General features: G+C 38.6%; 1 protein-coding gene across 1 annotated transcript; it reads right to left on the bottom strand.

Moving 5' to 3' along the window:
- Window positions 1-781: 781 nt before the first annotated feature.
- si:ch211-266g18.10 (titin) lies at window positions 782-26,748 on the bottom strand. The gene is made up of 47 exons (XM_062470493.1): window positions 26,310-26,748; window positions 24,630-24,806; window positions 24,362-24,445; window positions 24,181-24,282; window positions 23,899-24,042; window positions 23,134-23,277; window positions 22,808-22,906; window positions 22,490-22,606; window positions 22,184-22,303; window positions 21,864-21,905; window positions 21,704-21,730; window positions 18,228-18,284; window positions 17,933-18,118; window positions 17,527-17,619; window positions 16,822-17,258; window positions 14,367-16,755; window positions 13,279-13,314; window positions 13,126-13,179; window positions 12,987-13,040; window positions 12,594-12,644; window positions 12,415-12,462; window positions 12,205-12,273; window positions 11,916-11,963; window positions 11,775-11,822; window positions 10,972-11,037; window positions 10,804-10,845; window positions 10,671-10,715; window positions 10,028-10,075; window positions 9,390-9,437; window positions 9,139-9,186; window positions 9,015-9,050; window positions 8,859-8,906; window positions 8,690-8,737; window positions 8,495-8,545; window positions 8,335-8,385; window positions 8,034-8,102; window positions 7,876-7,923; window positions 7,125-7,181; window positions 6,697-6,744; window positions 6,548-6,592; window positions 5,890-5,943; window positions 5,695-5,739; window positions 5,225-5,266; window positions 4,791-4,835; window positions 4,441-4,509; window positions 4,215-4,250; window positions 782-4,046 (listed from the first exon to the last, which is right to left on the bottom strand). Exons 1-47 carry the CDS (start codon window positions 26,329-26,331, stop codon window positions 3,961-3,963), a joined length of 5,823 nt encoding a protein of 1,940 aa, XP_062326477.1. The 5' UTR covers window positions 26,332-26,748; the 3' UTR covers window positions 782-3,960.
- Between the last annotated feature and the right edge of the window lie 323 nt (window positions 26,749-27,071).

Consider the following 27,071-nt stretch of genomic DNA (forward strand, 5'->3'; position numbering starts at 1 on the left):
TTGAACATTTGAGTAGTTCTGTTATTATAGTTCTGTCTGGTTATTTATATGTTTTATATCACTCTCAATACAGTTAGTCTTTATGCAGGTCTTTAGCTTTCAACACCATAATTGTCCTCAGCTCCCCCACCTGCTTCAAGAATCAGCCAAAGCTTTCCAGCTAGCCTTGTGTGCGGTCCAGCCTACTGAATACTAGTGCTACAAGTGGCCATTCTTCTCATTTTAACATTCTGGCTGCCAAGTTCTTGGCTGCCTTTGAATGTATTGAGCTGCACAAAACCATGGTAACTGGAGTGGAACTTATTTGGCCATTGTCAACAACATTAATATCACACAAGATTGGTTTGCACGCTCTACTTGAAATATCCTCAGAAATTACAACTCAAGGAGTGCACAGTATTATGTATACTGACATTGAGATAGTGTTCCAGTACATTTGAATGTCATTATTATTAGTGAATGCCTATGATGTTAATGGTAGTGTTTAATTATAATATTAATTATTTTGACGGTATGGCTTTGGTCTATCTCTTTCTGTCTGTCTCTCTCTCTCTCTCTCTCTCTCTCTCTCTCTCTCTCTCTCTCTCTCTCTCTCTCTCTCTCTCTCTCTCTCTCTCTCTCTCTCTCTCTCTCTCTCTCTCTGTACCTCTTATTCTCTTTAAGATATAAAGAAAGAAAGAGAATGAGAGACAAAGACAAAGAATGAGTAAGAGACCGAGAGAGAGAAAAAGAAAGAAGAGAAATTGAGACAAAAAAATGACTAATCTACCCACACAACAAATCTACACAACGAACCAGTGTTCAACTTTATTTACATTAGTTGAATTACCTTAAAATGACACAACACACCTTTAAAACTGCTTAAAACATGGGCTTGTTCCCCACACAATGCTTACATTTACAGTAGTTCTTACGAACCCCATGCTTTCTGACAATTGCAGCCGAGAATTTGAATTGTTTTACTAAACATTGCCCTCATCTGACAAAATGGATGTACTACAACACATACACCACAACAACAACATGCAAAGGTTATTTTAAATTCCTCATATTCTTACTCTCTGCCCTAGACCTTCTTTTACAAGTGTTTGAGAAACTAAAGACAAAAGATAAATTACACAGATTTGGATAATAAACAAGTAACTTAATTCTTAGGCATAAGAGTAAACTCTGATTAAAGTCTGACTTATTTTTAGGAATAAAAAAAAAATGGACAACCAAATGGACATTTAATTGCTAAATTGATAAGCAATCATGTACAGCTAATGGCACACAAATAACTTCAACTGGTTTGGTGTTGAACTGGGTCTTTGAGAATTTATTTTTTCACCAAACTTTCGTAATTGTTTTTCATAAGTCGGTGTAGGTGACAGACAGATCATTCAAAAGACCGAAACCATGAAGGGAAAGAAAACTGAACACACTTCATGCACAAACATGGATACGTACCACGTATGTAAGTACGTGACTGTATACAGACCAATGTACTGACTGTATATACATGCAGACCAATATTCTGACTATATACACACAGACCAATACACAGGCTGTATATACGAGGACCAATCAGAAAATCTGTCTCAATTCAATACTGCACATAGATACAATGTTGATGGGTAGAATATACAGTCATCAATTTCATAAATAATTCAAAACAAACAATTTGAAGAAAAACACTTGGATGAAAAATAAAAATGTAATATAGGAAACCACTCAGTTTGTAATACTTTGAGGAATAAAGGGGTAAGTTCCCTTTCCTAAGTTCAGTCAAACCATTTAAAACAAAGATTGGTGGATTTATTTAATTAGTGAACACAGCATAAAAGACAATACCACAACCTGTGATATGCCTCCACTAAATAGCATGTTCAGCACTATGTAAAGAGCCATATGTAAACAACTTTTGGTGCAGGCAAAGTGAGACATGAGCACACATCCACACAAGGTTTCAACAATTGTGGTGTATACAGCTGTTAAGCCTTGAAATGCTTTTTCAACATTAGACATTTAACTTCAGTAAAATTCCAATTATCAAGTTAAAATAAATAAGGCAGTGGAGAACTGTGAGTAAACCAGGTACGCTCATACATGAAAACTTACCACCCATTACTTTTCATGGATGTTGAAGAACTACAGAGCAAGAGTCCATAGATTCATGACACAATCACATAACGAATGCAGTATTTACAATCACTCTTAATAAATACAAATATCCTCGTGCAATATTACTATTTTATGTTAGAAACTTGACAGTGACAGTTATATTTATTATCATCTTTTTGTCATTATGACCATATATTTATTATATCATTATCACTAGCGATATGTTCTGTACTGTGCATTTATATATCAATATATGACAAACTTAAATAACATAACTCTGGGATACCAGGGTTTGATCTAAAATATTGAGAATCAACACACATGCTGTAGTTAGCAAGTCAGCTAGATTTGTAACAGGCTATTTTGGTCTATCAAATAATAGATGTGGGCTTTGACAAGCAAGAGTGCTATGCGATATTATGTGCCCTTTCAATCATTTCCACACCGTCCCGCTAATGTTCCAGTTAGTTTCATGTCACGGATTATAATACATTAACCCTGTGCAATAAAAAAAGTGATTTTAGTCACAAAGACACAAAATGGGTAACGAGAGTACTGATGTCTTCAGTACCAAACAAAATGGAACCTTCCAGAACCTTTTTTGCCACACCAGCATTTAGACTATTCCATAGTCATCTGATGCTGAACAATACCCATTCTAAATGTAAAGCTTCCTCCCTAACCTCCTTCTGAGAGATCAGACAATGGAATGCTTAGAATAAGCACCCTGAAAGGAAGGAGCACGATCATGTGTTGCACCATCATAGATGTAAAGATGGTTCATATGGGTAAGACTTCATCATGTGACCACACCTGACTCACCACTCTCAACCTTCTGAGAAGTGGCAGGCAGGGGGCGTTCACGTCACACCTCACTGGTCTTGACTTTGACGTTGGTCTGTCTCTGGGGGAGCTCCGAGACAGGCAGTGCTTGGTCATTCCTTTCCAGAGTTCTTCAAAATACAAATAAATTACATTACTGACATGTACTGTAAGGAGAAACTACATTTTGACTGAAAATAAGAAGAGTTCCCTGTAGACTTGAATGAGTGCTCATTTTCTACTTGTCAGACATCACAAAAAAGTAAGTGAGCTGAATAGACAAAAAAACAAGTCAGACAAAGTTGTCAGAAAATCTCAGAAATAGCATACTCAGCTATATAGGAATCTTCCGGCCATAAAAAAGCAGCACGTGAAAGAGAGTGAAAGAGTAATGTAAGCAGACACTGATGTGTCAGCTTTAATAATCAAAGGTAGTAGTAATGTTGTAAAACCTTTCTCAATCAGTTTTTGGTTCCTGGTTTATGGATGGTTTGGTGGTTGAAAGGCATTGATTGTATGTTGTAGGACAATCCTTGGTGTGGCAAGAAAAACTTCAAGTGTAGATATATGCCCACTCATCAGGTATATTTAAATGGTAAATCCTACATTTAGCTCAAATATTTAATCCAAAAACTAAGAATATTTGTCGAAAAATGAAACAACTGATAAATCTGTAAAAACATCAAAAGTGTACTGTTTCGTAACAAATCATGAAATTCATGTAATATCCTCAGAAAAAAAAGAACCCTTCAAAAAAACCAAATATATTGGAAAGGAATGACACTGGCTGCCTGGTCTCGCTATTGGAGCTCAACCAATCCAGGAAATGTAAGAACTGTCCGTCATCCTGCATCCTCCATTCTCCTCCATCGTCTGAGGCCGTGGACCAGCATCGGACACCAGGCTGCGTTGCATCAGCGGAGGTCGTAATCTTTGTCGTAGTTCTCTTTGGTAAATTGACTCAACACTAAAGGTGGTTCCCCCAACACGTCCATTGGTTTGTTCAGACTCGGTGCTCCGCAGTGGGCAGGAGCCTCACATCTGGAGCGGTGAGAAGGGGTAGAAGGGATACTGCACGTCGTCCTCATCCACAAAGAAGCACTGGAAGTAAGGCATCTCATCTGTGGAGCATTCAGAGAACAGATCATGCAAAGAAGTGCAGCAGCAACTTGCCTTGGAAGTTGAGTCATATGGAAACCTGATGCAAGCCAGATGTTGCCCTCTCAGGCCATGTTTGCCTAAAACAATACATTGACACGGTATGACATTGATGAGGTGTGTAGGGTCACCTTCTGTTGATAAGTTGTCTGATTCTACAGGATCAGCTGGTGAAGAAACGAGACATGATGTTGTTGTCAGAATAATCAAAACATTGACCTGACCCGTTTACTTTGAATAGATGTATCTAAAATAATAAAGTAAGGTAAAAATAAGGTCATAAACTATAGAAGTCATGTGTTTAAATAAATACTACTCTGTAATCAGATGGTGTCACTCTACTGTCTGTGCGTTTACCTATGTGTGAGATACCTTTCTTTGCAGGCTCCAAACGCTGTTTCTCTTTCAGAACTCTATCTTCTGTAACTAATAGAAACAAAATGACTGAATGAAATATCCAATAAGTCTACCTCAGAAGACTAGAGAAAATGACCTACATGTATTGCAGATTGTTGCTAATGTACTGTGCAGTAACAACATTTTAGTAATATAAACACTTATGGATGAAAGATATGTCTACGTATTTTCCTTTGCATTTTCAGATAACTGTTACTCTGTAATAAAGTTGATGTTTTATCTCAGGAACCCTGAGCTCCTTATCTTTTTGTCCAATCAGTGCAGTACCAACTATTTCGGTCTTTACTTACCTTTCTTCACTGTGTTTGTTTTGGCCTTCTCCGGAACATCACATTCTGTCATAACACAGAAATTATGTAAGTAAAGGAAAAAAAAGATGTGACTTGCTTAAACTTGCTTAAAGAAGTCCTGCAGTGAGTCCAAGATGGGGCTAGGCTAGTACTTGAGTGATATATCAAGTACTAGCCTATATATGTTTTGATATAAGACTTGATTTATGTTTTGAGGTTTTATGCAAAAGACATAAGACGCCTGGACATGTTGGGAATGGAAATGAAAACATTTGAAATTAACTCCTAACTTTTTGTTGAAGCTGGTTTGACCTTTGCTTTGGCAGGTTCAGGTTCTATTACATAATTAAACACTTTATAATGATGGTGATGATTGGTAAGTGATGGTTGGTAAAGCACATTAAAAAGAGATTGAAATGTGGCCTGGAACTCACCTTTCACAGTAGATGTTGGTTTGACATTCTCTTTTGTGTCCCCTGTATTAGTAAAGTAAAGGATGATTTACAGCTTAATTTTTCAAGAATGGAGATTCAGTATGAGATAATACCTGATAATAAATCAAGTACATAAATACTATGATAATAAAATGACAAATGTAATAAATTATTAATATGGCTGTCACTTTTAGGATCGAAAATATATTTTGTATTGGCTGGAATGTGGAAGATAGTATCAATAAATCAACTTCTTCCACACAACCACATGAGACATATTTATTTTAAATACAGACAAAGCTCTCAACCAATACAAATAACACATTTGTAAAAGCATGCAAACAGCACATTTACTTAATTAGTTAAAAAAAATACATTTACGTTTACATTTATTCATTAAGCAAACACTTTTATCCAAGTCAGTTGGTGCATGTAACAAGTGAAGTAAATAAAGTCTTCCATTGCTTTACCTTTCTTAATGTTTGCTGCTTTGAGTTCTTTCATTGTCACAGGTTCTGGGAGACAAGAAACCAAGTTCATTAAACAATGCTTAGATTGTTCACATCTTATAGGTTCTTATTTTATATTCTAATTGAGGAAAAAAGTATGTAGATGTCTCATTATGTAAAAGGGTGAGGAAAGTAAAATAGATAACTAATTCGAACCTTTCTTGGTTGCAGTTGATTTGGACTTCTCTTTCTGAGCCTCTGGTTCTAAGATTAAAAAGATTCATGTCAATTGAAATCCCAGTCATCACCATCATCTCACAGATACAGCATGTGGGCAGATAAAGCTTGTCAGTTACTGTCTGCAGAATGCCATAAATATCAATGAAGCATTAGCAGCTCTACAGCGCAGCTACTAGACACTCGGAGCTCTATGGCAGGAAGCGCTAATGTCATTATTCAATACCTTTCTTACGGGCTACTGATTTGACCTTTTGTCTGGAGATATCTGCTAAAGAAATTGTTGTAGTCAAACACCAAACATTGATATTGTGATGCGTGATGTGTTTTTAATAAATGTACTATGTGATATGGTATGATAGATGATAGATTTTATGATCAACAAAACGTCTGTATGTTATAATACAGCAATTTGATCATGATTCAGTTCCTATTTACCTTTCCTCAAAACAGGTGGTACAACCCTCTCTTTAGGCTTTATAGCTTGAGTTTGAAAGCAAATAAAGTGATTGAAGCAATCTCCACAAATTGTTAATTTATGACAGATATATGACAGATATTGACAAATATCATATTTAAGTAAGATAGTTTTCAGAAATGCAAGATATCCATGTACCTGCTAAATGTCTAACTGTACCTTTCTCTGCAGGTGCTGACTTGACCACTTTTGTAGCCTCAGGATCTACTTGCCAGAAAAAGCAATAAAATATCAGTGTTCCATGACCCTGAAGACATAAGACTGACAGCTAAATCCTGCTGTGTACAGAGATCCACTAAATAACATACCTTTCTTCACAGACACAGATTTTGCCTTTTCTTTTTTAGCGGTGGGCTCTGCATAAACAATTTGTATTAACACAAATAAACCAAGGAAGGCCAGCATTATGTTAAGGTAGGTGTTGGTATGGAAACTACTAAGGGAAATGGGTTCTAAAACAATTGTCATTATTACAAATAATAAATACAAAATACAATTTTAAAGGTTAATTCAATGTTTAAAGTCAACAAGGGGAAGAACTCCATCGCTAGGTCTTCATTGTGAGACCTCTACACACATAGCACAAGATCCATTTCTTGTTGCATAACCTGACTTGTGCTTATCTATGACAGAATTTGGTACAATAGACAAACATTTCTGAAATAAATAAGCACTGACTCACATACAGTGAAATTGCAAGTATACATAGATACAAAATATAAACTTCCAACTGTACCTTTCTTCAGAGCAGTCGGTTTAGCTTTGTCTTTAGTAGCCTCCGGCTCTAAAACAACTGGATTAAAAGAAACACGTGATCTTGTAAGAGTAAAATATTTGCATACAAGTGGCATACAGGAACTGAGAAGATCTTCTAACTTTGTGTAGAATGGCAACACAACAGGTTATTGGAGTTATAAAGCAACACTCAAACCAAAGGTGTTAGTCAGAAAGACAACAATGGGGCATACTCAGTTCATTATCTTTCATCACAGCTGCTGATTTTGCCTTTACTTTAGGGGAACAGGAAGCAAATGCAGATATATGGTATACAATATGATACCAACTAACCAAAACGATTAGTTCAGTCAAGACAGTCACGTATTAGATTTGAGCATTTATTGTTACATGACATGGACATGTAGGTTTGACTTTGGCGGAGTGGATGATCTAAGGGAAGCACTCCCTGCCTCCTCGATGCAACACATACATACACAACATATGAGGCAGCGAGCAATAGAGATATAATCCCCCCTGATGGATAGAACATACAGACAGCATGGGGGAGAAGGGGATGGTGGAGGGCAGCAGCAGCACTGATCATACATTAACCGTTGTGAGTGTGTGCGTGTGTGTGCGTATCCGCTCGGCTTTTTAATGCCGTCTTATCAGACGTGGCCCAATGGGCTTGTGCTAGCTAACACAGGTGTGGTAATGAGTGGATAACGCACGCTGCCCTGCCTGAACTAGCTGCGCTTATTAAATCTGACCTTTCTTTGCAGTTGCTGATGTGACTTTCTCCTTAGGAGTCTCTTGTTCTGAAACCACCCATTAGAGATTGTTATTAGACAATCATTGCATTACTGTACATTATGTGAAGGTCTTTATATTTTTTAATATCTGGACCTGCATATTGCATAACTAATACCTTTTTTCAAAGCCACAACCTTGACCCTCTCCTTGGTAAGCGAGATATTTCTGTGAGAAAATTCAGCCTCTGTAAGAAAAAATACAGTTTATGATCTTCAGTATCAAAAGGTGATTTATAGAAGCAATTAATCAAGTTAGGAGATCATTATTAACACAAACTCCTCATCGACAATGTAATTATACACAGAGAAAAATGGACCACTAAACTACCAAGCACTAAATCAACACCAAGACTACTCAAAGCATGGAACACTACAGAAACTAAACAATCGCCTCTACTCAAACAACACAGCAGATACCTTTCTTCATAGGAACTCTGGTCTTTGATCTGGTCTTTGTTTTAGCTGTATCTGGCCCACGAGGGGAGAATACAATTGATAGATACAAACAAGCTCACTTGTTTTTACATGTACCTGTACATAGAAGTGTTGTTTAGCAATAGGAGAACACAACTGTTACCTTTCTTAATAGCTGGCTTGGCTTTATCTTCTCTTCTTAGAGTTTCAGACTCTGAATTGAAATGAACAAATGTTCCCATACTTCAGTTACATATTAAAACAATATGTTTTAATAGAAGGTCACTCAGTAAATCTTATGTAGCTATTGTTTATGAACATATGAACATTGACAGAAATCAAGGATCCCATATTTCACCTTTTTTCACTGATTCTTGCTTGGTCTTGGCCTTTGGTGCATCAGGCTCTGTTACAAATAATATACATAATTTACCACATGTAACAAATCAAATGCGGGTACCAGGTAAATAATAAAATAAAGAGAAAATAAAAGGGACTAAAATGTGCACAGTAAATCTCAGTGGCACCTTTCTTTGCAGGAGCTGGTTTTGCCTTTTCTTTTGCAACATCTTGCTCTGCATCCAACACAGAGTGCATGTGAATCAGGAGCAACACGTTCACATTTCATCCCAGCACTCCTGAGGCTTCCCCGGGTCCCCATTGATCCATGTTTCTATACATACCTTCCTTCACAGCCTTTTCTTTCAAGACCTCAGGTTCTGGAACAAGCAAGATGAGAAATATATTGTATAATCAGTCATAAACTGAAAGATACAGAAAACATGCATTTTAGAACACCAGCCCTACCTTTCTTAACAGGTGCTGTTTTGACCTTCTCCTTGGGAACCTCTAGCACTAAAACAAAGAATGTATTATAAAGCAAGACTTTACATAACAACACGCACAATGTTTTGAACCATAATGTGTAAAATGTTGCTATAAGGAATTCATATATAAAGCTGAACTAGAACCAGATGACAGTAATGGGGTTGCTTAAAAATGCTTAGGATTCTATGGTAAACAAATACCAGTGGAAAGTAAGGAAAATAGATGAGCACATTTTTTTGACAGCACTGGTTTAACATTCTTTGTAGATACCACAGGCTCTATAACCAGAAATATAAACAATGGATTGATAAATAAGTGCAAGAGCAAAACTCACAAATTAGCCACATTTGCTCATAGTTGGAATGCAAATGAATGTTTGCTAGAGAGTTAGATCTAGTTCTACTGTTTTAAGAGGCAATAAAAGTAAGATGGGTGGAGGCTGATGCCATCAAATCTTGATAGTAAAAGATGTACACATGTCAAGAATTGTAAATGCAGGCACAGACTCGAATCTCAATTAATTTGCCTTTTCAGCAACTGCTTTGCCTTTTTCTTTGGCAACCATAGGTGCTAAAATGAAAATAAATAAATAAATGTAATGTAATTTGATTCACTTACACAAAAACAAGTTTTATGTGATGAGTTAGTGTAATAATCCCCAAAGAAAGGACATTCAAATGAGTATCCAAATCCCAATCCCACCAATGCACTGACAAGGTTTCTCCAGCACAGCTATACATCCTATTTTTGTTCCGTATGTTGAAGATCTATTAATTTTGCAGTCTAGTTTGCAGAGGTGAATATGTTAATATGGAATTCTACGTCTACAGGCCATCCAGAAACCACATCAAAGGAAAGCAAACTGTACCTTTAGTTGGGATCACTGGCTTGGTTTTCTTTTTAGGAGTGTCTGCTTCTGAAACCGATAAAAATCAACAAATGTTCAATAAAGAAGCCCATGTAGCCGGTAAGACAACATTGCAACTACTGTTCAGAGCTATAGAAAAAATGCAAGTATTAGTAAATCTAAGAGCACTGCCTTTACTTAGGAAAATCCCTTGGTACCTTTCTTTACAGTGAAAAGTTTGGACTTGTCTTTGTTGATTTCTAATGCCAAATAATACATAGTAAAGCACACTTTGACCTGAACGAATCTTCAAGATGCATCAGACATGAGTCTGCAGTATACTAGTACTATAAATTAAATGTCGGTTTCAACAATGAACAAAAGCATGATCATGTCTTTGACTATTTAACTTTAGATGTGGGTTTGGCCTTCTCTTCAGCTTCTAAAAAAGGTTTTCATTAAGAGACAGTCAACAGTTGAGAGAGGGTAGGAGGGCGCTTCTCATCCCATCAGTAGATGGCACATGTGTAATGTTGTGTAAAGTGCAGGGAAAGGTTGCTGGGACATTGGTATATATGGGATGTTGGGGAAATGGGATACGTAACACTTGTGGATAAGGCGATTGATCAAATGAATGTTTTGCATGGCCATGTATAAGATGTACCTTTCTTTGAAGAGGATGTCCTTGTCTTTTCTTTCAGAAGAGTTTCTGAATTAAATGAACACAGAAGCTAATGTTACTCACAGACACCAATTGACATCAGTAATATCAGAGGGACAAAAATGTATAGTGTAACCTTTCTCAGGAGCTGCAGGCTTGGTCTTCTGTTTAGGAGCTTCTGCTTGTAAATCAAACAGTATAACAAAAAGTAATCACCTTCTGACTGTAAACGGACTGACACTGCATGAAGGGGAACTGGGAACACACACGAAGAACTACTAGTAGGACAGAAACAAGTTCACACCTTCTCGGGGCACAACCTTCACCCTCTCCTTTGTAAGGGACACATTTCGGTGGGAAACTCCAGCCTCTGTGTAAGAAAGACACGTTCGTTTCTCATGGCATAGTACTGTGGCGACCCTCTACTGTATGAAGTTGTCTGGGGGTTGGATTACGATAAATGGACATTACATTATTGGTGGATTCCGGGGGGTCACCTTGAAGTTCCGGGTGACAACAGGTGTTAAGGGTGACAACAGGTGTTAAGGAGAGGTTTTCGGGGGATTGGGTCTCTCTTGAGTTGTAACTGTGAACCTGTGTTCCACTGTTATTAGCAACTGTTGTGTTAGCCTGTTACATTTACATTTAGTCATTTAGCAGACGCTTTTATCCAGAGCGACTTACAGTAAGTACAGGGCATGTACAGGGTAAGGACATTTCCCCGAGGCGAGTAGGGTGAAGTGCCTTGCCCAAGGACACAACGTCATTTCGCACGGCCAAGAATCGAACCGGCAACCTTCTGATTAATAACCCAATTCCCTAACCGCTCAGCTATCTGACTCCCTGTTCCCAGTGAGTTCTGACGAGTGTGGAGTGGGATTAGTTTAGGGCGTGGGCAGTAGCCTATAGCTGCCTGAGTTGACAATAAAGCCTAATTGTGGGAATATCACGTTTGGGCCTCCGGTTAATACAATCTCTCGTTGGGTTACAATGAAAAGTTGTAATGACTCACTTGCAATCATAGGGGTCCACACGTAACCTTGACTTTCTCTTTGTTATGAGAAACAGATGACAAGCTAATTGGTACCTGTAAACATTTGATCATACCTTTGATTGATGCGGCCGATCTTAATTTTTCCTTTGATGTGACAGCTTCTACAAGGATATACAGTACAGTATGCTTTAATGCCTCCTTCAGCAAAAATAAACATACAAATATTTAAATGTAAACAGTATACTCTACTATACCTGTCTTCATTGTAGTTGGTTTTGGCCTCTCTTTAGTAACTTCAAGATCTAAGACGAATAAATGTTACAATGTTTCTTCAGCCAAAAACATGTTCAGTGAAATTGTTCAAGTTTGCCAATGTAGAGATACAAAGCAATGGCTACCATAGCAACTGCTCTAGTACGTCTGCCTACTTTACTCTAGTCTACAGTGTATGTATTCTACAGCAAATTTTAATAGTAACTTTTAACAGTAACTGACATCACTTTCAACATGTTAGGTATTATGAGCGGGAAGAAAAAGGAATACCTTTCTTCATTGGCACTACTTTCACCCTCTCCTTGGTAAGAGAAGCATTCTTGTGGGTGCCCTCTTGCTCTGTCAAAATAACATACAAATGTGTAAGCTCAAACATTACCACTGGACTAATGGTAGATGCACGTTGAATAGTAGATTTGATGTGATGCACTGAGATTGCAAAATGATTAATCGATACATGTGAAATTTAAAAGGTCTTACCTTTCTTTTCAACAACTGTCTTGGTCTTCTCTTTAGAAGCAGCAGTCTCTGCAACACCAAACATTCATGTTACCAAAGGCAGTATATTTCAATGTTGAATAGGATCAAGGGTTGTTTGTTTGCTGTTTGAAAGCCTACATTGGTTAAATTGAAGGACTGTGTGAATGTGGAATGTGTACCTTTTATAGAAGGACCTGCCTTCTTGGCCTTCTCTTTTGGAGGTTCTGCTTCTAGTTCATAAAATAAAATGATAAAAGTGTTACATCTTCTGTCACATATTATAGCCAACTTGAATGTTATTAATCTCACAGCTTTAACCTCTAAATGAAATTATGACTGTAAGTGAAACAAGATTTGAAATACATAAATGTGTACAGCAGAATGGAATTGTGAATTTATTTTTTAAAGTTTATAAAGTCTTTTCTTTGATAATTTCAGTTTCTGGATGAGACACATTTGGTTTTACATCAGACTCTACCATTCTTTACACAATAAATAACTTTTTTGCTGTGTCATCACCATTCACATCCATAAAATTAAAATCGTATATTGTCTAAATAAATCCTTCTTACCCTTCTTTGGAGGAGTTGGTTTGGGAACTTTAGTTGGTTCTGCAGGTTCCGTATCTAAACAAAATGATCATTTGAATTTGATTTCAAATTAAATTAATTTACATTTAAATCACATTAAAAAAGTAAAAAAGTTGTATACCTTTCTTAGCTAGAGAAGGTTTGGCCTTTTTGTCAACTTCAACTTCTATTATAAGTAAAAGAAAATACCACAAATACTGCATAAGTGACAAGTGACATAACATGTCACAAGGAATACAAGAAAATTGTAGGAATTTGATACCTTTCTTTGCAGGAGAAGCTTTGGTCCTTTCTTTAACGATTTCTGCTTCTAAACAGTAACAGTAAAATTAAAATTTTAAGAAGAAGAATCTAAAGTAGGGTTTGTAGCCTTAGGTTATAGGAAAATATACATACATTTACATGCATATCATATATAATAATATTTTTAACGGGTTAATAGTCAAATCAACAATCCACAACTTTTTGGGATTAATGTTTTTTGCAATCTGTCTTTTTTTCCTTCGCCTCTTTCACTACTGCCATTTTAGTTGCACCTATTTAATATTAATAGTATTATTTCAGCAATTATGGAAATTTCAGTTTGTCAAATTGAAATCACTTGCATTTAAAAGGCAAATTATTTTCAAGTGTAAAGCTCAAACATTTTTTAAGAAGATTATGATACAGAAAAACTAACATTGTTAATTAGGCCTGGTTGTTAATCTCAGTATCATCAGAAGATTGAGTGAAATAACAGAAGAGGCACTGTCAGAGTACATAGTAGATGTTGATTGCAGGTTTCTATGCTAAAAACATCAAATGGACATCAAAAAGCCAACGTTCAAGGCACTGCTTATACTTTACAATATAAACTGCTTTATAGTAAAGTACGGCATAGGCCTATGGTATGTTGGGTATGATTTATATAGTTTTTTAAAAGCTTTTTTAATACTGGTTTTTATTTTTGGATTATGTCTCAGACGGTGCTAGTCATCAAGCAAGCTAAGTCGTTAAAACATACTTGTTTCACATACTGTACTATGTTCAATAGTAAGGCCATTTTGTTTTACGAGAAACCAGCAATATACTAAAAAATGTGGCAAACTATACCTTCTTTCTTAACAACATGAGGTGCCTTCTCTTTTGGAAGTTTGATATCTTTATTTATAAGTATTGTTCTAGGTGGATCTTCTAGAAGCCCAAAAAAGTTGTGACGATGCAGAGGATCAGGCTAATAATTAATTCTACATAACTTCAACATAATATTTTGTATGATAAGCATGGGAGCCTTGTGAAACCTACTTTAACTACAAGAATATGTTTATGATTTATTTGACACATTTAAGTATCAGTGTTCATAGATGTGTAGAGGGATCTAACCTGTTTCTTTGACATCAAGATCGGCCTTTTTCAAAGTAGGCTTTATGTCGGCCTTCGACTCTTTTGGGACTTTCCCCTCCTTCTCGGCCCTCACCTCCTTCATCTCAACCTTCACCTCTTTTTGGTCAGCTTGTTTTTTCTTGGGCATCACCTCCTTTTCAGCCTTCACCGGCTTCTTGTCGGCCTTCACCTCTCTTTTGTCACCCTCTTTTTTCTCTGGCTGCAGCGCAATTTTCTCTGCTGTCACTTTGGGCTTAACTGCCTTTATGGATTTTGACTCCTTGATGGCCTCAACCTCCTTTTCGGCTTTTACCACTTTTTTGTCAACCACTTTTTTCTCTGCCTTCACCTCCTTATCAGTCTTGATGGCTTCCTTCTCAGGCTTCATTTCTTTCTTATCAACCTTGGTCTCTTTTTTGTGAGCCTCTATTTTCTCTGATGTCACCTTGGCCTCAACCTCCTTTTCGGCCTTTACCACTTTTTTGCCAAACACCTTTTTCTCTGGCTTCACCTCCTCATCAGTCTTGATGGCTTCCTTCTCGGGCTTCACCTCTTTCTTGTCAGCCATGGTCTCTTTTTTGTGAGCCTCTATTTTCTCTGATGTCACCTTGGCCTCAACCTCCTTTTCGGCCTTTACCACTTTTTTGTCAACCACTTTTTTCTCTGCCTTCACCTCCTTATCAGTCTTGATGGCTTCCTTCTCGGGCTTCACCTCTTTCTTGTCAGCCTTGGTCTCTTTTTTGTCAGCCTCTATTTTCTCTGATGTCACCTTGGCCTCAACCTCCTTTTCGGCCTTTACCACTTTTTTGCCAAACACCTTTTTCTCTGGCTTCACCTCCTTATCAGTCTTGATGGCTTCCTTCTCAGGCTTCATTTCTTTCTTATCAACCTTGGTCTCTTTTTTGTGAGCCTCTATTTTCTCTGATGTCACCTTGGCCTCAACCTCCTTTTCGGCTTTTACCTCTTTTTTGTCAACCACTTTTTTCTCTGCCTTCACCTCCTTATCAGTCTTGATGGCTTCCTTCTCGGGCTTCACTTCTTTCTTGTCAGCCTTGGTCTCTTTTTTGTGAGCCTCTATTTTCTCTGATGTAACCTTGGCCTCAACCTCCTTTTCGGCCTTTACCACTTTTTTGCCAAAAACCTTTTTCTCTGGATTCACCTCCTCATCAGTCTTGATGGCTTCCTTCTCGGGTTTCACCTCTTTCTTGTCAGCCATGGTCTCTTTTTTGTGAGCCTCTATTTTCTCTGATGTCACCTTGGCCTCAACCTCCTTTTCGGCCTTTACCACTTTTTTGTCAACCACTTTTTTCTCTGCCTTCACCTCCTTATCAGTCTTGATGGCTTCCTTCTCGGGCTTCACCTCTTTCTTGTCAGCCTTGGTCTCTTTTTTGTGAGCCTCTATTTTCTCTGATGTCACCTTGGCCTCAACCTTCTTTTCGGCCTTTACCTCTTTTTTGTCAACCACTTTTTTCTCTGCCTTCACCTCCTTATCAGTCCTGATGGCTTCCTTCTCGGGCTTCACCTCTTTCTTGTCAGCCTTGGTCTCTTTTTTGTGAGCCTCTTTTTTCTCTGATGTCACCTTGGCCTCAACCTCCTTTTCGGCCTTTACCTCTTTTTTGTCAACCACTTTTTTCTCTGGCTTCACCTCCTCCTCAGTCTTGATGGCTTCCTTCTCAGGTTTCATTTCTTTCTTGTCAGCCTCAATCTCTTTTTTGTGAGCCTCTTTTTTCTCTGATGTCACCTTGGCCTCAACCTCCTTTTCGGCCTTTACCACTTTTTTGCCAAACACTTTTTTCTCTGCCTTCACCTCCTTATCAGTCTTGATGGCTTCCGTCTCGGACTTCACCTCTTTCTTTTCAGCCTTGGTCTCTTTTTTGTGAGCCTCTATTTTCTCTGATGTCACCTTGGCCTCAACCTCCTTTTCGGCCTTTACCACTTTTTTGCCAAACACCTTTTTCTCTGGCTTCACCTCCTCATCAGTCTTGATGGCTTCCTTCTCGGGCTTCACCTCTTTCTTGTCAGCCTTGGTCTCTTTTTTGTCAGCCTCTATTTTCTCTGATGTCACCTTGGCCTCAACCTCCTTTTCGGCCTTTACCACTTTTTTGCCAAACACCTTTTTCTCTGGCTTCACCTCCTCATCTGTCTTGATGGCTTCCTTCTCGGGCTTCACCTCTTTCTTGTCAGCCTTGGTCTCTTTTTTGTGAGCCTCTATTTTCTCTGATGTCACCTTGGCCTCAACCTCCTTTTCGGCCTTTACCTCTTTTTTGTCAACCACTTTTTTCTCTGGCTTCACCTCCTCCTCAATCTTGATGGCTTCCTTCTCAGGCTTCATTTCTTTCTTGTCAGCCTCAATCTCTTTTTTGTGAGCCTCTTTTTTCTCTGATGTCACCTTGGCCTCAACCTCCTTTTCGGCCTTTACCACTTTTTTTCCAAACACTTTTTTCTCTGCCTTCACCTCCTTATCAGTCTTGATGGCTTCCGTCTCGGACTTCACATCTTTCTTTTCAGCCTTGGTCTCTTTTTTGTGAGCCTCTATTTTCTCTGATGTCACCTTGGCCTCAACCTCCTTTTCGGCCTTTACCTCTTTTTTGTCAACCACTTTTTTCTCTGCCTTCACCTCCTTATCAGTCTTGATGGCTTCCTTCTCGGGCTTCACCTCTTTCTTGTCAGCCTTGGTCTCTTTTTTGTGAGCCTCTATTTTCTCTGATGTCACCTTGGCCTCAACCTCCTTTTTGGCCTTTACCACTTTTTTGTCAAACACTTTTTTCTCTGGCTTCACCTCCTCATCAGTCTTGATGGCTTCCATCTCGGACTTCACCTCTTTCTTGTCAGACTCTGTTTTGTAGGCCTTCACATCCTTCAACTCCTTGACTGTCATCTTGGGTTCAGTGGCTGTAGTTTAAGCAGAGGACAGTAATGAATTGACACGCATGAAAATAACAATACATAGATAAAATGTGGTGGAATAGATGTATTGCTATACTGCAAAAAGTTGTCCAACAACATCCTCCATCTCCTTTCAGTTTTGGATTTTATTTTATCTTTAAAAAACAATTAAGTACATTTATTGACATGATGTACCGTACGTAGGCTTACTCAATTTCAGTCCTAGCTCATGTCAAACATGATTGTATTTCCACACAGTGTCTTGACGGCCCACCTGTAATTTTAGTCTGGTGAGCAAATCTCCTCCTCAGAGGCCCAGTCTCGTTCACTGCTTTTATTTCTTTGGCAGACTTCTTCAGAAGTTCATCTTTTTTATGAAATAACAAACATTGTTTAAAAATAAATTATGTGCCAGTGTATTTGTGTGTGTACATGTGTTTGTATGTGTCTGTGCGTGTGTGTGTCATGTGATTCATAATGTTAAAAATGGTACTGGAAGTGCATGCAGCAGCACATCCTGTATAAGCAAAGCAACGGACATTAAATTAAGTGTAATATGACACTTGGATTACTTGTCCACAGTGCTGCACAACATCATGTATAGCATATGCAGCAGAAATCTCATAGCATCCTGAAAGACACTTTAATACAGTAGAAAATGCCAAGGTACAGCATATTACCTTTAGGCTGTAGCTTTTCTGCCTTTTTCACACTGGTCTTAGCCTCTTCAATCTTGTCCTCAGAAAGCTCTTCCTCCTTCTCTTTCTCAGACTTTCTCTCGAGTTTCACAGGTTTCTCTTTTTTCTCTTCATTCTCTTTCCTCCTTTGCACTCTCTCCAATTTTCTGACCTGTGCAGCCCTGAGATCTATAAGCAACAACAAACACCATAAGATAATACATGTGTTTGGTATCAGATGAAAAATATTTTGGCACTGCAGCTTTTGTCATGAAATGGGGAAACTAGTCTTTCTTACCTTTAAGAACCTCCTCTACCTCTTGTTTTGCTCGTCTTTCTGTTGATTCCCTGAGAACTACATAACATACATGTACGTTTATTCAGCAGAAGAACTCTGCTGATTCTAACCATAGGCAGGGTTAGGTGATATAATAACCATGTAGTTCTGGGAATCATTCGAAGTACATGCATACAAAGTTAAAGGATACTTAAGGCATCAACTATTATAGTTAAATTCCATAGTAATCACATCAATGTTACTGTAGTATATGAATACACATAAAATATGACAAGGAACTGTGATAAAAAATAAAATAAATTGATTCGAAGTTCATAAATCATATTGCAGATTATTGGATTGGATGCTGCTATATTTGGCACAGTAGTGTTGCAAAGTGGGGTTGTTCTGAGTGATTAAATTATTTTTTTTGCAGTGTGACAAGACACTGGATGAACACAACACTGTAGCTTCTGTTATTCACACCACAGGTAAAGTAATATTTTGTTTAAAAAAACGACCTAGGTAATCAAAGTCACTATACGACTCTCAATCAAAACAATTCCGTAATGATTTAGTCAAATTTACAGTATACTGTATTAATTGTCTGAGAAAACTATGTCATGAACCATTAAAGGTTGGACAGTAAACTCATGGATTTTCGTGGAAAGATTCCAACTCAGAACTCATATTTAACTAATGTTCTATTTATAGGTCATATTAGAATTTCATGTCCCAAACATGAAAATGGCTAACACTGATATTAAATATATCATGTTGAGCCTTTTTACACTTTAATCTTTGAAATACACATTTGTAAGTGTATGCACTAAAATGTCCAAAAGTCCAAAATGTTAGTTGCGCAAACTCAACAGTCAATACAAATATTGATTTTAACTAACTTGTCACCAAAACTAGCATAGCTATGCTACTGACAGCCATTTGAGATTAACAACTTTCCTTGGAAACAAATGTTACAGATGGGTAACAAAAATGCATGCTTTCATTTTTTCACACACTCACCATTTGTACTACTGCACAATCTTTGACAATCTTTGATCATCTTTGCTCATTCAATTATCAATTTTTTATATAAAATCTATATACCTTTGTCATCCTTTGTGTCTTTGCCTTGGTAATCTTCCACCTTGGGGGCCTCTTCATCAAGTTTGAGATGGGCCCTTGATCCGATACTCCTTATTCGCTCATAAGGAATATGGACATTCCTCTTCCGTTTGGGTTCTGTTTTCTTGCTTTCGCTGTTGTTGTTGTTTTCATCATCATCAATGATGTCAGAGTAATCTTCATCATCAGTAACAGGAGGTGTTGTTTCATTTTCTTCCTCCTCCTCTTCAGATGCAATACCAGTCATGATGTCAACAGCATCAAGCTTTTCAGTTGTCAGGACGACGTGATCATCCTCTTCATTCACTGGCTCATGTTTCTCTTCTTCCTCTATCTCCTTATCCTTCTCTTCCTTCTCCCTCTTCACCTCCACCTTTTCTTCCTCCTCCTTTGAGACCTCTTCCTTCATTGGATCCTCCTCCTCCATCATCACCTCTTCCTTTGCAGGCTCTTCTTCTTTCTTCTCCTTCTTCAGCTCCTCCTTCTCTACCACTTCTTCTATGGCAGCCTTGTCTTCCTTCACTGGTTGCTCTTCCTTCTCCTCCTCTTTCACCTCTTCATTTGCTGGTTCCTCCTCCTCCTTTGCCTCTTCCTTCCCAGGCTTTTCCTCTTTCTTCTCCTCCTTTGCCTCCTTCTCCTCTTCTGCCTCTTCTACGACAGCCTGCTCTCCTTCCTTATCTTGTTCAATGCCTGTCATGTCCTGTTCCTGGTCACCACCAGCTTCTAATACCACCTGGTGTTTGAAATGAAGATCCCCAGTCTTCTCTTTCTCCTCCTCCTGTTTCTTAGTTTCTTCTCTTCCTTCATCCTGATGGTCATCTTCTGCCTCAACAGCCTTCTCTAAGGGTTGGGCCTCCTCCTGTGGTTCCTTCTCTTCTTCCACCACCTCTCCTTCTATCCTCTCTTCCTCTACCTTGACTTGATGATCTGTCTCTTCTGGTTGCTCTTTATCCTTTTTCAAGTGGGCCTTTGAGCCTATTCTTCGTACCCTCTCGTAGGTTATGCGGACATTCCTCTTCTGCTTATGTTCCGTGTTCTTGGTCTCGTCGGCATCCTCTTCCTGCAACTCTGCCTCCATGCCGCCACCATCAGAGACTTCTTCATCCAGTGGTTCTCCATGATCTCTATTTCCTTCATCATCTTTGTCTACATCAGTGACGTAATAGGAAAACATTGAGTGTCTTACTCAAGCGTGTTCTATATCTTGTCAGAAGCTGATTCTCGTCGATACAAGCCAAATTTGTATATCAAGTAAACATATATTTTTTAAATACCATGGTCCTCCTCTGCCTCTTTCACATCCTCCATGGATGCTGCATCGTATTTCTCCTTCTCCGTCTCTGAAGGAACACTGATCTTGTCCTCTTCTTTGGTGTGTGTCAGTTCTGCAAGTCATTTGGTGTGTGTCATCAAGTCATTTTATCTGTCACTGGTTTCTATCACTCCCCACACAACACCATTAGCATTCGTCACAGGTGAGAGGTTGCAGATGCAAACACAGGGTTTAGGACACTGAATTTATGGAGGGAGGTGAATATGGTAACCCTGGACACCTATGTACACGATCCTTTGTAAAGTTAGTCGTAGAGAACGTACTGTATGCATACCACATGTGGCAGTATTGCGGGAACAAATGAAAGATTCCAAGGAAAAGATATATAAGAAATACATTCCATCCAACACAACAGGTGTCACTCATCAGTAAGTTAAAGAGAAGTTGCTGGAAAAATGCTGGAGTGGGAACAGCGATGTGAAGACATGAGGAGAAATGCAACTCCAGGTTCACATTTCACAAAGACCTTTCATGCAGTACACTCTAATACTGATATGCACACCAATGTCAGTGCAAATGAGTGCAGAAATCATGGAATGCCAGAAGATTATCACAAAACCGTCTTTTAATGAACAAACTGCGACAGAAATGAAACATAACATATGCAGTCAACAAGTCAAAAACCACACAGTCATGTGTTTATTATATTGTTTGTACCACAGCATTAACATAAAATAATGACCATGCCTTGACGTATTTATGATTTCACACTAAATTAAACAGAAAGGGATTAATTGACTTGGTTCACAGATGTTTGCCCATGCAGTCATGTGTAGTGATGAATGAAAATAGAATTTGATCAGTAATGTACGGTATATGCAAGTTCAGTCTTAAATAGATAAAAATATGTTTGACAGCAAATGTGATGGCAAACACAACTCTTCATTCATTGTGATGTAACTGCCACAAACAGGACAACCAAACCAATCTAACCAAACCAACTATAAGAAATAACTTCTATTGATCGATTCCAAATTATCTATGGCAAATGCAAGTTTTGTAAAACTTTGTCATAAACTGGGCAAATAACAGTGCTTACCTTTTTCCAAAGGTGGTAGAAACTCTCCTTGGATTGGATAAAGAGACAATAATCAGTGGATATATGCAGAATCAAGAAAACATTTTACGAGGATATGTGTCTAGATCAAATACTAATACCAAGACAAGGCTAGAAAAAAAAAGCAATTAATACTACTGACCTTTCCTCCTAATAAGATGTATCTCAGATGGTGTAGATTCACCTACAGTAAGTGAACAGACATTGGCAACACTTTACATTAAGGTTACATTAACTACCACGTAACTAATATAGGTCCAATATTGTTAAAACATTACGACTCACATTACTAACAGGAATTGCTTTGTAACTGAATGGTGTCATGTGGCACGGGGGAAGGGGTTTCGAGGTAAGTGGATGTTTTAAGAAGCAGTTGAATTAATTAACAACATCCACTAACCCCCAGAAAAGACATACCAACATTCAATTATCAATAATATTGTAATCTGGTGAAGAATATACCTTTGTCATCCATGATCATGTTTGACAGATAAGCCAGAAATGTGTTCCTCTTGTCTGTGATCTCCACCATGGCATCTGTGACCACTTGCATCGGGTCAAAGGATATGTCTGGAATGACCCCTTGGAAATATCAGCAGGTTAGCTTCTGCCCTCATGAAAAGTCATCCCATAGCAAGTATAAATCTCCTTCTAAACAAGCTCTACATTCGGTAAAGCTTTCCATTCTTTGCTTGTACAGTATACAATATAGATTTACACACAGACACACTGTTGTTCGTTGAAGGAAAGTCAAAGGCAAAACAATACCTTGGTCTCCCATTAGCAAGTGGGAGAGGTAGTCCACAAGAATGTTCTTCTGCTCAATGATTATGTCCACTGTTCTAGTGAGAACCGTCATGGGACTGAACTTCACATCTAGGATGCCTGAAAAACCCAGGATGGAATTCAAACCGAAAGTTATGTGCCGGTGGAACAAAACACCTTAAACACTTTAATTGTAGTCAAAGCAAACTGATGCAAATTGTGTTTTTGAAGGTTATAGAAAGTTTTGAAGGTTACAAAAATATAGTGGAAGGAGAAAACTTTTTTTTAACTAAATTTACACTAAGTTCTACTGCATTTTACCTTGCAGTAGGTTCCATAAGTATGCCCAAAGTGGGCTCATCCATTCAGAGACAGTCTCCACGATTATCATGGGGTTAAAGCCCACCCATTGAAGAGCAGCTGTTTAGAAGTACCATTAACACATCGTTTTAGTCATTTAGCAGACTATCTCATACTAAATACTACGATTTTAAAGGAAGTGCATTCCAGTCAAGGTTTAGTCTGTTACTGTGTCATTTTTTGTACTGTTTAAATGAAACAACACATTTTTTGCTCCTGACTTTACATGAAGCAGTCCAACCACAACATCACAGAGACATTCTTGCCCAAACATGACGGATATATACCTTTCACAGTATCCAAAAAAGTGTCCAAAACACTACAAAGAATGTCTTGTATGGTGTCCGCCACTTTACACATGAAGCCATTGATAACCTCAAAGACACCTCGGCCTATGACTACAGGGTCAATGTAGCTCAAGTCGTATTTTCCTGTGGAAAAACAAAGACATCATGTAGTTCAGCCAATGTCTTCATTACACCCCTAAAAGAAACACCCAAAATGTAATCTACTCAGTGAGTGTGCTCAGCCAATTAGAGACACCACTGTCTCTGGGTAAAAGGGTCAGCCAGTATATTTGGATGATGATACATGACATAATGGCATTTCTAAAAGGCAAGGTACCCTTTTGAAGATCCAATATAGTAATGAAAACATATTGTACAATGCCAATCACTTCACTCATGAGGCATTTGGTAAACTTGAAGACACCTCTGCCATTGACCACAGGGTCAGTGTAGCTAAAATTATATTCTCCTGTGGGAAACAAGAATATCATGTAGGTCTGCAAACAATTGTATCCTTAAAGCAAAAAAACTAAACAAAAAATGTGTAGAATCTGGTCTGTGAGTCAGCTTAGCCATGTTAAGACACCCTAATTATTGGATTAAAGCTCATTGGGTTAATTCAATTTATGTCAGGTAGACAGATAATGTATTCCATCATCATGTAGTCATTAGTACTGTACATATTTTGTCATTACATATTTGTCAAATATGTGACACTATAGTGTGTATGACAGAATCTAAACACATTTTTAAAAATCAAAGTACCTTTGAGAAGATCCAGGATAGTATCAAATACAGAACAAAGCGTGTCTTGTATGGCACTCCCAGCTTCACACATGAGATCATTGGTAGCCTCGAAGGCACCTCTGCCTATGATCACTGGGTCAATGTAGCTTAAATAAAAGTTTCCTGTGGAAAAACAAGGATATGTTAACAACTGTTAACAAATTCATTTAAAAAGTTCCCAATATATAAATTGACAGTATTGTAGACACCTCGAGGGGGGGGGGGGGGGGGGGTTCAACACTGCGTAAAGCATTCAAATACCTTCTTCATCAGAAAGGTAGCTCACAAATTCTTCTTTCGCATCTGTTATTTCCTCAGTTGCAAAGTTAATGGCAGTCATGGGGTCCAGTTCAGGAACAAGCTCTGAAGAATACAAAATGTAAAATGTCTCAAATATCCATTGTTTTACATACAAAGATCCTCTATAGAATGTCTTCTGTACCTTGCGCTCCATTGAACAAGTTGGATATGTCATCTACAGCCTCATTTATAGCTTTCATGGGATCCATGACAATTTCTTGAATATCTAAACAGAGTATTAAATACAAAAATGTTATAGAAAATATTTAAATATACATATATAATTTGGGAAGGAAACAAAACGGGACAAATTTACAAATCATTCAACAAGCTATCCACCATGTCAAAATTCACTATGACAAACCAAGCAAAGAGTCAACAGTTTCCTCAGAAAAATGATGACAACGAACCAGTAACCCCTTTGTATTCCACAATCTCGAACATCATGACGCCTGCCCCGATCCAGCAGAGGAGGAAAGCCAGGGCCACCAGCAACTCCACAGAGAAGCTCAGCGTCCGCAACAGCCAGAAGCCCGGGGCCTTCGGAGGAGACGACATATGCCCCGTTTCTCTGGTGTGCCCGTCGGCTACGTTGGGGGAAAGGGAGGAAAGGGGGGGGCGATTTCCAAATCTTAGCGCATTATGACCGGTTCTAAAAACATATTTCATGGTACAACGCTGTGGCACATTGTTAAAAAGGACAATCCCCCTCCTTTTACACACATAAATGGTTTGGCTTACTGTGTTATTTAAAGCCAACAAAACTGGTAAACCCTCTTTAAATGTACACATGCAGTATTTGTATTTAATTATACCAGCCGTAGGAAGACAACACTGTTGACACATTCTCTCATGACACATTATCTTGTGAAACGTTATACTGTAAATGGACAGTATTGTAAGACTGTAAAGGGTTGGTACTACTATACTGTACTGTACTACACGGCACTGTACCTAACAAGACAAACAGCTGCATCATGCACTAGACATGCAGCTAACCTCTAAGGACAGCTGAGAGAGATTTTCCTCAGGAGTTTCGAGATATGATCACGGAATGTGGATCTCTGCCTTGCGTCAAGCTATTGTGTTCTGTTTTTACTGCATGGGTTATTATTGAAGTCATCATTTCTACACCTCATCCCTAACGAGAGGTCTGGATTTGCTTGATGGCTCAGATCAATGATGATCCATCATAATTCTCCTTCCGAAGCACAGAAAGGGCCATTAGTTTCTTCAGCAACATTGACACCACTCAGGTGGTGGACTTTTAGGTTTATTTGATCAATAATTAAAACCCAAGTCAACACTTTGGTTGAGTTTGAGTTGAGTTTAGAGTATGGATAGTACTTTCTGGATAGTATGGATAGTACAATCTGTCCCTGTATAGAGTCATGTGTAAAAGGCTGTTGATTATATGGAATAATGTGGGAGAGGATGTTCATGGTAAGCTGATATTTATGTCCTTGGCTGTTATGTACTACTGGCGGTGTCGGGTAGGTTTTAAACACTGCCAAAGTCATCACACCTCCTTCCCTTCCTTCAAGTGCGGCTTCAACATAAGCGTAACTTCCATGATCCACTCCTCCAATCACAAACACATGAAGAATCACTAACAAACAAGCATTTTAAAGCACCTATAACTCAATAAAACTGCTTCTACAGCAAGTGGTAGTACCAGAATGTCAGTTGTTGTCATTTTCAGGCAATGTTACTCGTTATCAAGTCTTGCCAATAAGACTTTTTTCTGTCATTGTTTGTGAAAAGTTTTTTACGTTTGTATCAGTTTAACTGTGTTACATACAGTCAGCTACAGAGACAGATTTCAGAGCATTGCAGTGAAGAGAGTTCCAACAGCCAGTGGCCACCGCAGCACTGTCATGTTCCAAGGTGGTGCTACTCAATCTCAGGCTACATGATATGTGGTATTTATAGCAACCAACATTCACCAGATTTTCCAAACAGGAGATGTCATAGAAACAAGAAAGGCCTCCTGATAACATACATTGTTTGTATTGTGGCAGAAACGTACGATGAAGCAATAGATTATTGTAGTTATAATTTAAGGAACCCGAAAGGTGTGCCAGCTTTACCTTGAGGAGCAGCTGCCGCCATGATGATTATGAAGACTTAAAATCAGGCACAAACCCTCAGCGGAGAAGCAAAGCTTCTACGTAGGAACTAAGCAGAGTCTTTGAAATCCAAACAGTTACTTAGATTCCAACCAAATCTAAAAAGAAAAACAAAATTCCATTCATTAAAGTTCCAGCTCAGTTAACCCAGTGAACTCCTTGGTTTTCAGACTCTCTACACGTAATCCAAAGGCTGAAATCTTCTGGAGAAAAAGGAAAAGTTTAAAAAGGTTTACAGTTGCAGAGCTGTCGGTGTCACAGCATTGCAGAGGGGGGTCTGGGAAAGACAGCTTAAAGGGGGGGAAGAGCGCCAAACCAGGGGCAGAGTAGGGAAAGGGGACAGCAGACCCCAGATGAGAAGCCCAGCATGTGTTGTTGGTGCCTCACATGGGTATAGGTCAGAACACGGCACAGACGGCTGAAGGGGTGGGGGCCGCAAGGTAACCTTATCCCCTGTAGCCTGGGTTTATTCTTAGCCAGGACTTTCAGTGCTCCAGCACAGCTCCGCCAGGCCTTTTTAGGCGGTTGGGGGTTGTACAGAGCCAGGGAGGTCCCAGAGAGGTCTGTCACGACACTAGAACTCTGAAGACTCTGAAGGTGTCACAGGTCAGATGACACAGTGCTACTCAGTTGCCAATTTGTCCTTTCTCAGGTTGACGTCAAACCAATCGTCACTCTTTAATTAAATCTGTGAAGATGTGTACTAATCTGTGGTTTCGAATG

Source organism: Osmerus eperlanus, chromosome 9, assembly GCF_963692335.1.
Source record: "Osmerus eperlanus chromosome 9, fOsmEpe2.1, whole genome shotgun sequence".
Lineage (NCBI taxonomy): Eukaryota > Metazoa > Chordata > Actinopteri > Osmeriformes > Osmeridae > Osmerus > Osmerus eperlanus.